Source organism: Borostomias antarcticus, assembly GCF_949987555.1.
Source record: "Borostomias antarcticus genome assembly, chromosome: 9".
Classification (NCBI taxonomy): Eukaryota; Metazoa; Chordata; class Actinopteri; order Stomiiformes; family Stomiidae; genus Borostomias; species Borostomias antarcticus.
Window position 1 is genome coordinate 29149638 of NC_140242.1, and position 13067 is coordinate 29162704.

Here is a 13067-nt window from a genome sequence, read left to right on the forward strand (position 1 = left end):
GAAATCCTCTTCTTAGAGGGGTGTATTAACGAGTTGGAACTTGCATTCTGGGTGATAGCCGTGCAGAAATGCATCCTGGACATTTGGTCTGCCTGTCATGTTGGAAACCGAGGCCTTTCGCTGAAACGTCTCACACAAGGTCTATCTAACGTGCTGATAAGGACGAGCTGGTCTCTCTGAAGTTTAATCAAAGAGGGAGAGCAAACTGCTTAAAAAATATATCAAAACTCTTCTTAAGGCGCTGCGCACTCAAAGATGCATTAGAGATTATCAGAGACAGCGAGGAAGATATGCCAGTGCTCTCTCTGAGTCTTTTCATTCTGCTAATGAAAAACGGAGATAAGCTTCTTCAACTAATGTAAATACGGTCACATCCCGCCCCGCGTCCTGGTGTCAGCTGTCCTAATTTCTTCAGCCAGCACAAAGGTACAGCGTGTAGCGTGCCGCCCCCCATGTCAGGCTCATATTGAGCCGTGGGTCCGGTGGCGCAGGGATACGGCGTGACGGTAATCCTGATGTGTCTCGAGCCACAGTTGGTGATTTTAATTAGCGTGGTCGTTTTATTCTCAGGCAAATGTTAGCTTGAGATGCTAATGTGTATGAAAGCCAGCGGATCCCCTGCAGGCTCCTCAGCGAGCGAGGCCGAACGCTAGGCCTGCTTCGTGGCGTAGTGGAGATAGACGGAGGTCGCCTAGGGCGCCACATGGGCGTGGGGCGGCGAGAAAGAGAAAAAGTAAACCGTTTGTATTGAGCTACGTGATGTGGCGGTGCTCCCCCATCATGCATTTTGTTTTGTGTTTCCGTTCTCGCCTACTCGGCCTCTATTGTGATGCGGCCGCCTCTGGACCAATCAGGTGAAGACTTTAAAAACCACAGGGACACGGAAGAGCAAGAAGAAGAGAAACATGTTCAAAACAGAGGTAGCCTGTTAACGCTACTGAACATTAGCTATTTATTCTCCTCACTGCCTATGCCCACCCCCCACAACCCAACATAGCTACTAGCTAGCTCTGTGTTGACGTGATAATTGTCCATGGCGGTCACTATGGGTGGGCTTTAGGGGGCTGGGCCCACCCCCAAAAGTGCTAGTGCCCCCCACTGGCGTATCTTCTTTATAAATTAAGACATTCAAATAGATAAACGATGGTGTGTTTTTGTTTGATGGGGTTCTGTTACAGTATGTGAGCAGCAGCCTCTCTCTGGCCTGAGGTGTCCGTATTGATAAAGGAAGTTATGCCAGCGTAGCGGTTACCCCGTGTGTGATTCTAGTTGGGAGTCAAGCTGAGCTGTGCACTCCAGGCCATGCCGACTGTCATCACAGCTTACAGTATCGGCCTCGTCCTAACTAACTCTACCGCAATGTGTGAAAACTCCTTTTCAACACTTATAAACGTTTTATCTGAGCTTCGGTATAGTATGTTGCCAAAGGCTCATCTTATTCAGCTTGCTTTTGAAAAAGATCTTACAAGTTCAATGATGAATGGATGGGCGACATTTTGATGAGAAGATTCAACACTTATAAACGCAGCCTTCAACTTTACTTAGTAGCAACCACCTTGTTACTACTGTATGATATGGGGCGGCTGTGGCTCAGTGGTAGAGCGGGTCGTCCAATGATCGTAGGGTCGGCGGATCGAATCCCGCCTCCTCCTGTCCACATGTCGAAGTGTCCATGGGCAAGACACTGAACTCCAAATTGCTCCCAATGAGCAGGTTAGCACCTTGCATGGCAGCTGCCGCCATTGGTGTGTGAATGGGTGAATGAGAGGCCATTGTAAAGCGCTTTGGATAAAAGCGCTATATAAGTGCAGTCCATTTACCATTTATATGAATTTCAATGGTTGTAGCCCATCTGATAGCTGATAGCTAACTTAGATGGTGGTCAACCATCTACTCTGCGGTCTGCTCCCTCACAGGCGGTATCGGCATCATCCAGGAGGGAACCCTTTACGCTAGCCTCGCTATCTACACTTGCCATCATCCCTCTTCTGAACTGTTTCATTTATCATGGAGGAGTAGACATACAGCGAATACAGAACCAGCAACGTGTGTGTATAGAAGTCAGGGCGTGCTTTGGGAGCGTATAAAAAACAACAACAACGCTTAGTGCAAAAGGGGGAGGGGGGGGGGGGGGGGGGGGGTTATGCACCAAATCCAAATCTCGCCTAGGGTACCAGAATGGGTAGAGCTGGCCCTGCATAACAGACCAGAGCAGTGGAGGAGGAGAGACCAAACACTGACCCCCTGGTCTCTACAGGGCCCTCAACAAGCTGCTCCAAACACACCAGAGAGACCAAACACACCAGGTCTCTACAGGGCCCTCAACAAGCTGGTCCAATCAGACGAGAGGAGAGACCATACACACCAGGTCTCTACAGGGCCCTCAACAAGCTGCTCCAATCAGGCCAGAGAGACCAAGCACACCAGGTCTCTACAGGGCCCTCAACAAGCTGGTCCAAACACACCAGAGAGACCAAGCACACCAGGTCTCTACTGGGCCCTCAACAAGCTGGTCCAATCAGACGAGAGGAGAGACCATACACTGACCCCCCCCGTCTCTACAGGGCCCTCAACAAGCTGCTCCAAACACACCAGAGAGACCAAACACACCAGGTCTCTACAGGGCCCTCAACAAGCTGGTCCAATCAGACCAGAGAGACCAAGCACACCAGGTCTCTCCAGGCAAACACAACGGTCACAGGATAATGCATATTCATTGATAATGAAACAATAAGAATGTCTTTTCTATCCCCTGAATAACAGCAATCATCATTACAGTCTGAGAATCAACAGAGAAGACAGTAATTTCACTGGGTGGTTTGAGGAATGTGACGTAGAAAATAATCAAACTAGACAGCACAATGAAAACCCAAGACACAGAAATGTATCTTAGTAAGATAATATGGAAGACAAAGGGTATATCTTCTACTCAGTGGACGAATTCAGCTTATTTCCATTATATGAAGAGGGAAAAAAAAAGTCTGAAGTTTTCCGGTGTATCTTTTCAGAACTGGGAGGAAGTTGCAGTAACCAGTGCAAAGTACTGTTTTGCATTTAGAAATGAAAAAGAATATGAAATAAATCACTTTTTTTTCATCACATTTCTTAATAAAGAGAACGTTGAATGTCTGGGTCTTATTTTGACCGAAGCCATTAATATTTAAATATGCATAGTGGTGCAGTGAGGAGAGTGCCATTTGTGCTTTATATTTGCATATGGCTCTTAAATTAAACATTAATTTGGATTCTTCATAAAGGGACAATGCAACTTTGAAGCATTCTACTTTGCCAAGTTAATTATTTCCAATTTGCAACAAAATATCTGTGGATGTGTCAAACTGCAACGCTACGGTTCACAGAAATAAACGCTTTTAGGACCAGAGTGGGACGATCAGGGGGGTCAGAATAGAGGCCCTGCAGGTCTGACCTGAGCCCAAGCTGGAAGGCTCAGGGGATATGGGTGATATCTACGCTGGGAGGCTCAGGAGATATGGGTGATATCTACGCTGGGAGGCTCAGAAGATACTGGTGATATCTACGCTGGGAGGCTCAGAAGATACTGGTGATATCTACGCTGGGAGGCTCAGAAGATACTGGTGATATCTACGCTGGGAGGCTCAGAAGATACTGGTGATATCTACGCTGGGAGGCTCAGGAGATACTGGTGATATCTACGCTGGGAGGCTCAGAAGATACTGGTGATATCTACGCTGGGAGGCTCAGAAGATACTGGTGATATCTACGCTGGGAGGCTCAGAAGATACTGGTGATATCTACGCTGGGAGGCTCAGAAGATACTGGTGATATCTACGCTGGGAGGCTCAGGAGATACTGGTGATATCTACGCTGGGAGGCTCAGAAGATACTGGTGATATCTACGCTGGGAGGCTCAGAAGATACTGGTGATATCTACGCTGGGAGGCTCAGGAGATATGGGTGATATCTACGCTGGAAGGCTCAGAAGATACTGGTGATATCTACGCTGGGAGGCTCAGAAGATACTGGTGATATCTACGCTGGGAGGCTCAGAAGATACTGGTCTCCCAGTCTCCTAGTCTCCTAGTCTCCTAGTCTCCCAGTCTCCTAGTCTCCTAGTCTCCTAGTCTCCCAGTCTCCCAGTCTCCTAGTCTCTCAGTCTCCTAGTCTCCTAGTCTCCTAGTCTCCCAGTCTCCTAGTCTCCTAGTCTCCCAGTCTCCTAGTCTCCTAGTCTCCCAGTCTCCTAGTCTCCTAGTCTCCTAGTCTCCCAGTCTCCTAGTCTCCTAGTCTCCCAGTCTCCCAGTCTCCTAGTCTCCTAGTCTCCCAGTCTCCTAGTCTCCTAGTCTCCTAGTCTCCTAGTCTCCCAGTCTCCTAGTCTCCTAGTCTCCCAGTCTCCTAGTCTCCTAGTCTCCTAGTCTCCTAGTCTCCTAGTCTCCCAGTCTCCTAGTCTCCCAGTCTCCTAGTCTCCCAGTCTCCTAGTCTCCTTGTCTCCCAGTATCCCAGTCTCCTAGTCTCCTAGTCTCCCAGTCTCCCAGTCTCCTAGTCTCCTAGTCTCCCAGTCTCCTAGTCCCCTAGTCTCCCAGTCTCCTAGTCTCCTAGTCTCCTAGTCTCCTAGTCTCCCAGTCTCCTAGTCTCCTAGTCTCCTAGTCTCCCAGTCTCCCAGTCTCCTAGTCTCCTAGTCTCCTAGTCTCCTAGTCTCCCAGTCTCCTAGTCTCCTAGTCTCTCAGTCTCCTAGTCTCCCAGTCTCCCAGTCTCCCAGTCTCTCAGTCTCCTAGTCTCCTAGTCTCTGTCTCCTAGTCTCCTAGTCTCCTAGTCTCCTAGTCTCTCAGTCTCCCAGCTCTGGAACCTGAACTCAACCCTAATGGTCAGCTGCTCTTTCAATGTGCAGTGCATTAGGAAAGGTATCCCGTCTGATACACGGCCATACTGAACATTTACTCAGGCTGTGCATGCTTGGCCTGAGTTAAATCCTCTGGTTTAACCAAAGAAGTTCATTTCAAAGTTGTAATCTCAAAGGCAATCTGCTGTTGGAGATTTAAATCCTTTCCACCGTTTTGACGATTAACACGCCGTGCTTACACTGTTCCTCTGAAGAGCCAAATTAATGACCATCTCAATGTAAGCAGCTTTGAAGAGTCAGGACGCACCACCAATACCTTTCCTCTGCTTAGGGATTCATGCAGGCGGTCATTTCAAGAGATTAACCTCCCATCTTAAGTCTCAGGAGACTCACTTCAGAGTGACGGAAATTACAAAGGTATCTTTCATTGAAACACAAATACAATCAACAAAATGTTGATCCAACACAATGTAAACAATGTGATGTGTTTTTCGCCACTCTACTCTTAAAACAACCCAGTCCAGCCTGCATTTTTTCATAAAATGTCATCTATTTGTGATTAATTTTTCTGGCTAGATGATTATAAAAGACTTGATATATGCTTTAGGATAGGTACTTTCCGCTTGGCGGAGTTCATTGTAAAGCATGGGAAAAAAGGCAGACTACTTTATATGTATGAACTAAGTTTGAGAAAATGGATTGTTCTTTATTTTGTTACGTTTTTATTCTATGGATTTATTGTACATGTAATTTACTGTATTACTGTGTCTTGTAAGCCCATGTGGGCTGGGCACCTGTTGGTGCATGACACAGGAAATAAACCCATATCATCATATCATCATGTGAGTGATTGACATGCTGGATATGAAGTGATGTCTGTTTACAGAACGTGAGAGAGAGAAGGTGTTGACAGGAAGACGTGGAGAACGGGACAGTCTCATCCAGGTCCTGACCCTCAGATGACCGCTAGCGTTTCAATGGGTGACATTTTTTGTTGATCTGGGAGCACTGCCAGCTGCCTCATGACTTGTTGTCACAAAGTATCGGTGATGAAAACTTAATAGAGAGGGAAAAAAAGTAAGGCAGTCATGGTTAGGGGGAGAGATCTTCCCTCCAGGCCCAAGGTTCAGAGTTTGGCAAAAATCTAAAACAGAAACAGATCAGAATCAATACTGCCACCAACTTGTCTCATGAATGATGCAAGCCTACCTTTTTTTACTGGTAGTACACAGTGCAAACCACAGACACAACTGAATCTATCAAAACTAACATGCAAACTAGTATGTGTCCCCACTCCCCTCCACAGCGAACACAACCTATTACCATTGATTGATGTGCAGTAGTTAAAACCCTTATCTTTAGCAATCCTCCTGGGCCAATTAGCCATCATACTGTATGTATCACGATGTCACCGAGGGACATGTCATTACGAGCCCGTGTCCATGATGTGATGAGACGACGGTTGAGAGTGAGCAGGATGTAGACTCCCGCAGCTTTGACACCATGGAGATGGGCACTGCTACAATATGGTGTGTGTCTGCATGGTGTGTGTCTACATGGTGTGTGTGTACATGGTGTGTGTGTACATGGTGTGTGTGTACATGGTGTGTGTCTACATGGTGTGTGTCTGCATGGTGTGTGTGTACATGGTGTGTCTACATGGTGTGTGTCTACATGGTGTGTCTACATGGTGTGTGTGCATGGTGTGTCTACATGGTGTGTGTGTACATGGTGTGTGTGTACATGGTGTGTGTACATGGTGTGTGTGTACATGGTGTGTGTTTACATGGTGTGTGTCTACATGGTGCGTGTCTACATGGTGTGTGTCTACATGGTGTGTGTGTACATGGTGTGTGTCTACATGGTGTGTGTGTACATGGTGTGTGTGTACATGGTGTGTGTGTACATGGTGTGTGTCTACATGGTGTGTATCTACATGGTGTGTGTGTACATGGTGTGTGTGTACATGGTGTGTGTACATGGTGTGTGTCTACATGGTGTGTGTCTACATGGTGCGTCTTGTAAACTTGACATGATGGTCCAATCATAATGTCAAACACGAATTAGGGACAATCACATTTTTATTGGATACTGCAGTCTCTTAGACATTGCCAGCCATGAGACAGTCTGGACAAGTGTAATTTGTGTGTGTGTGTGTGTGTGTGTGTGTGTGTGTGTGTGTGTGTGTGTGTGTGTGTGCGTGTGCGTGAGGCTACCTTTATCTGTGTATGAAGTGCTTTCTGTTTTGGGCCTCGGTCACTCCCGTTCCCAGTAATCAGACGCAGTCATCAGGAAGCAATCAAGCACCGTGAGCTTAAGACGGATGGCATTAAAGCACTCCGGTCAGCAGCTTTGGACGATTACATCCTGGGATCAGAGGACCAGAGGCCAGTTCTCACAGGACACTTCCTACAGCAACGCACAACGCCCACAAACTTTTCCTTCGCCACATTTCATCGCAGACATTATATTCTAATCATGTCGAATATTTCTTTTTTTTTAGGATTATCCGCCGTTCGCCCCAGATCTTGGGCCTTGGTGCTTTTCTAACGATGCGGAGGTGTGTTTCTATCCATGTAATAAGGTGGGTTTACGGCCTCTCCATCTTTAAAACTCCACAACCGCAAAGGTTCATTTGGAAAGCCTCGCCGGCCTGCTGCTCCTCCAGCCGTTGTAATGGACTACTGCCAACACACTGTAGTTCACCTTTAACACGGAGTAACTCGGGTTAGGTGTTTATGGGTCTTTTGAAAGAGCAAAAAACTTTCTCGTGATTAGCCAAGACAAAAGCAACATTGTTGGACTGGTGGCAGGTTAAAGCTCCACCACTGAAACCCACTCATTATTTTCTAGCCCTGGGCTCTATCTCATCATCTCCAGTTGTGTCTGTCCTCCCCTTTGTTGTTTCGGAGTCTGTTTTTCCAGATTGTTCCGGCGAGAACTCTGTTTGTCAGAGCAAGGAAGGGTGCTGGGAGCTCGGAGCGAGTCCCGCTGAAAAACTCCAAAGAATCAATTAGTGATGAGAGAGAAATGAGAGAGGGGTGTGAGTGTTGACGTCTGTGTTCCAGTGGCCGGTTGATAAAACCAGACGCCTTTGACATAACATTACTTTAGTCTCTCTTACTTCTGAGGAGTCGTTGCAATTTCGACTTTTTCCTCCTCCTCTTGTTATTTACATTTAGCTCACTCAAGCCAGACGCGCACTTAGATATTCAGTAATGCATAAAAAATGCATGACCACTTATTCAAAGTTGCTCCTCTTTTGATACTTTGAGCAATGTCAAAAATATCGTTCTATTAGCCTCGAGGGAAGCTTTTTGGGCCGTTAGTCATTTCAAGACTGTCTCCATAATCAGTGATAATGGTTATTAAAAAAAAACAAATAATGAATTGAAAAGATCCTCCCATGCTTCTGCGTTGTAGCACGGCTGTGTGCCACTTACATTTGAAGCCCTCTGTCACAACATGCCCCTCTACAGAACATTTCTTCTTCTTTTGATTTTCAAAAGACAACCGTTGTTTATTCTTACTTTGCAGCGCTAGTGCTAAAGAATGTGCTGTATATGTCGTGTTGTTTAGCGATGAACAATGAGATCCTTCTCACAACAAAACGGTACTTCCCTTCAAACGTCATGTAGCGTTTAGCCGGAGATTCATACAGTGACAATAGTAACCTGGGAGCCCCAAAACAAGCATGTCACATACAGCTCTCGTTTCTATCCGTGTTTGTGTTCGCATTCTTTCCGCGGACATGGAAGGAGATCTGGCGGTCCCTCAGGTGTCAGCAGAGCACCGTCTCAACGTTTCAGGAAGCTTCCATCTCTGTCAACCGCTGCTGCTACTGATAGCCTGGATACAAGTGCACAACAACATGAACCTTGTCTGTTTTCAGAATCTAATATGAAGAGAGAGAGCAGAGAGAGTTGTTTTCTAAGTTAACTGTGTGGATTAACCTTGAGGGATACAATCTATTGCTGTTATATTGACTCCCAAGAACAATACATGGTGATATACGGGGATTCTCATATCGGTGAGTCAAAAGAACTGGCACATTCTGAGGTGTCAAGTCAAAAGGACTTAGCAGCTGAGTAAATACTGTGTGGCGGTGGTGACAATGGCCCTCAGTGACACCCTCCTCCTGTCCCTGCCATCCTTCCCCTGCTCGTGGAACGTGAGGACCTGTGTCAGTCCCTCACAATGGCAAAAGGTAAACAAACGAACTCGGTTGAGAAACTACATTACTACCTATTTCCCAGCTGGTCTCTTCGATGTTTTCCAGTACTCTGACTCTTCCCTCAACCGCCCTGGAGCAGATCATAACTATGCTAATCCCCTCAGAGAGGACCTTCATAAGTGGATTGAACCTCTCTCTCAGCAGGGTGTGTGCTCGCTATCTTTGAAGGAAAGTGTTTTTTTTCAGGGGGTATTGCTTTCAAAGGTTGGGTTTCAGCTCCACATCCTTCACGTCCATGATTTCCTGTAGGAAGAGCGGACTTTCCGCTGCAGGGCCCTGGCAACGCACATCTAAAGAGCGACGGGGGGGGTTTGGGGGGGGCACAGCCGGTGGGGTCTGAGAAAGTGGACACTGAGAGGCACAACCCCTCTCAGGGTCATGACCTTCGGGGGTTTGGCTGGCCAGGACTTCAATGACAACGCTGTCCAGGGAGACAGCTGCCTGACTGGGATGTGTCAGAGAGCTGGTGAGAGGGAGTGCTGAGTGGAAAATGGAACGTGTCCTTTCAAATCTATTTCATGGCTGAGTCTGTTGAGCTGAGGCGACCATGTTAAATTGATGCTGGGAATGTAGAGTCAATACATTTTCTTATATAAGACTCAGGAAATCCAACTCGAGAAGAGGTTTGGACTATGTTGACAGGAACAGCTACGATTTCCAGGCATCGGGGTTTGTAGCAAACTTTAAATTACTCCAGATTTACATAAGTTAAACGGCACAATGAATGGCCATTTGGAATCACCATTAGCAATCCTGCCCGACGTGTCAACTCTGTAAACCGGCCCTTGGCATACATGGTTCCCAAGAGCAATTATGTTGTCAACATCCTGGAAACAGCCAAGAAACGTGAATCTCTCGAGTGATGATCAGAAGTGACAACATGAAAGAGATGGAAATTCCCATTATATATTTCTAATCACATCCATCCATCTGACGAGGTATTTCTCCGATTATAAATCAAACTCCAAGATGGTGAAAAATTAACAGTAACTTCCGTGCTAATTTTAACTTTAATCCCAGTGTTGATTGACAATGTTGTCAGACCTCAGAATAGCTTTGCGTCGGCATTACAAGCCCTGTTCTGTCCACGGCACTTGGATTATTTAAAGATTATGCTGTAATTCCCGTTTTAATCTTCCCTGTATTAAGATGTCAGGTCTGAAACAGAGCAGAAGAGCAGAGCGCAGCAGTGACCAAGTGTCTTAAGCGTTTGATGAGATCTGGAAATCTGCTCTCATCCTCTTCACTTTCTCCACTGTTGAGTCTCTCCCATGAAACTTGCTACTCCAATCAATTGATCATCGGTTTGCTTTCCTGGTTTAAGCCTTTATCAGAAGATTATCTTCAAAAGGCAATACGAAGGAGAACTTTGTACATTCAAGAGCCTAAAGCCGTAAACCAAGGGAATGTGATTTGAGGAGACACAAGATGGCCCCAAGTCAATCTGTCAATTTGTCAATCTGACAAAAGTGAAAAGAAAAGAAGTCCTGAGAAGAGAAACCAAGCCTGAGGAAGATGATCAGATATTCTAAGACGCTGAGTGTAGGCTACTGTGTAATCTGTAGAAATCATCTGGGCCAGAACAGGGATGTGTAGAACAGCAGACAGGTTTGACTGTGAACCAGGCCAACACACCATCCAACAAATACAGTGAAACCTGTCGTCCCCCACCCACCATACATGTCTTTAACATGTATTCAGTACAGTTGCTGAATGACATTTGAAAAGCAAATTATTTGCCAATGATTGTGGATCTCCAGAAGATCCAGGAGCTACGGCTTCAGAATGCGGGTACTTTTAAGAGATCCTCGTTGCGTTTAAAGCACAGGCCTCAGTTCAGAGCCAGTCAGGGATCACATAACAGCACAGATCTGCATACTAAGATTATGCCTGAATACAGATACGTTATTCAGAAAGGCACAGAAAATGCCTTGGGAACAGATTTTTTTTTTCTATCCAAAGTTACTCGTTATTATTTGGAGGGAAAAAACTAACAAGAGAAGGACACATTTTCACTCACGAGTTGTCAGATAAAGTTAAGCAGCAAGGTTCTTAATTCAGCTAATGTTAGCTGGTCATTCAGTTTTGGTAGGTATGGATTTGAAAGCGCGTTCCACCGGCAGACTTTATATCCATTCCAGTAATGTTATGGGGGGGAAAAAAACATGGCTTGAGCCATAACATAACGTTATTGTCAACTAGACAATAACTTCAAAACATCGGCTACACTCCGTCTGAGATGAAATGTGGCCTGTGGATGTTTACTACATCTGTGGTACTGCTGTCTGCATTGTCATAGTACAGCTGCTAAGTTTTAAAACAGCGCTGCACATTTAGAAGTGCACTTCATTCTCTTCTTCTTCATATGGGTTTCGATGTTGTGTCCATCCCCCCCCAGGCTCGGGGCTGAGGGGCTATCCTTTTACCACCCCGAGCCTGGGTGAGGTGTCAGACACTTCTTTTGCCACGAGACGTGACGATTTGCGGCCTTTGCCCTCGTATGTCGCACTTTTCACGAATTGTGATGCGATTTTGCGTCCAGCTCAATGTCTCCATCTAGTGGTGCAAATAAATCTAGGCAACTGGTAGGGCCTAACAGTCCCTGTGCAATTTTGAAACAAGCACCAAAAGAGCTACTAAACACCTCAAGCTAGGACGGACTTAGAAAGCAGATAGGCTCCCGAGTAGAATAGACTCTACTTTTATTGAGACAGCAAGCATCGTTTTTACAAAGCAAAATGTTCAATTGGAAAAATGGAAAATTTAAGCGAGCGCCACCTGGTGGTGGGCCCTGTGATAGACACACACACACATGCAGGTGTGTGTGTGTCTTCTTCGGTTTTGACGGGTGGGGGGCAATGAACTCAACGTTCCTGAATTACTCCCCTCAACACACATCTAGATGTTTTTGATGTTTCTATTCTAGTATAAAGATGATCCTACCTGAAACACATTCTTCCTGCTGGATTTCTCTGTTGTCCAATCAACGACAGCTCCACACAGGTCCACGCCCTCCGGCTTGCATCCAGATTTCTACACACAGGGCCGAAGAAGAGGTTATGTGTACAACACCAAAAACGTTTCTTCAACCTCACATCTGACTGAACTGAGACATGTCACATTTCCATTTACACAGAATCATTTGCATCATTCTTGACAGGAAACAACGTTAAAACGACTGAGGACATTTTGTCAAATGCTCAAAGACAAATAAATAGACTGGGGTATGAGTTTCTATAGATCTGTCCGGTCCAATTTATGTCCTCTTTGGTCTAATTGCTGCTAGCAAAGTTTTTAGTATGTACGCTATGAAATGAGAATGAGCTTGCATTAGTTATATTTCCAATATCGTATTCCTGCCCTCTTGCAATTAAAGCTGCTGTGTTCCAGCGTAGTAAAATACAAGCGCGATTGTTTCCAGGCAGAGAAAATTGTGATTTGGAGAAATGCTGCTTTCCATGCAAGAACTAATCAAAGTAAAAGCCATGCTAACCCATTTAGATATTATTACCTTTTGCTGTGGTATCAGCAAATTCAAACAATGAGAAGACTTGGAGACGCACGGGGAAATTAAGATAATGTAACTATTCCATAGAGGAACCTTCTAAAACGGCAGAAATCCATATCAAATCATATTATCAAAAAAGAACATTGAATGAAACTACTAAAATCTCAGAAAAACACAATCTGTTACCTTGACCAGCAGGTAGCAGATAAATGAGAGGACATCATAAAATAAAATTGATTTTCACAACTATTTTGTGCCACAGTCAAAAATAATTGATTAATTTGGATGATGTAACATCCTGCTAAAAATAGGTCCACTTACAGAATGCAACTCTCTCACACACTCTCACACACTCTCTCACACTCTCACACTCTCACACACTCTCACACACTCTCACACACTTCAGGTGAGCTCATGCCCCCTGACTGACGACATTGTTATAATCAAACCCAAACACTGTCCACAGTCCCTACATAACAAAACACATCATTTATTCTACTCTGTAATGA

The 13067-nt window shown here is 45.5% G+C and overlaps 1 protein-coding gene across 1 annotated transcript in view; it reads right to left on the reverse strand.

The window, feature by feature from the left end:
* The window catches only part of LOC311313326 (SH3 domain-binding protein 4-like), a 162525-nt gene that overhangs the window by 31340 nt on the left and 118118 nt on the right, over positions 1-13067 (reverse strand). The window contains exon 6 of the mRNA XM_084443447.1: positions 11994-12083. Coding sequence (XP_084299573.1) covers positions 11994-12083 — 90 coding nt within the window. The remainder of the gene's footprint in view (positions 1-11993; positions 12084-13067) is intronic.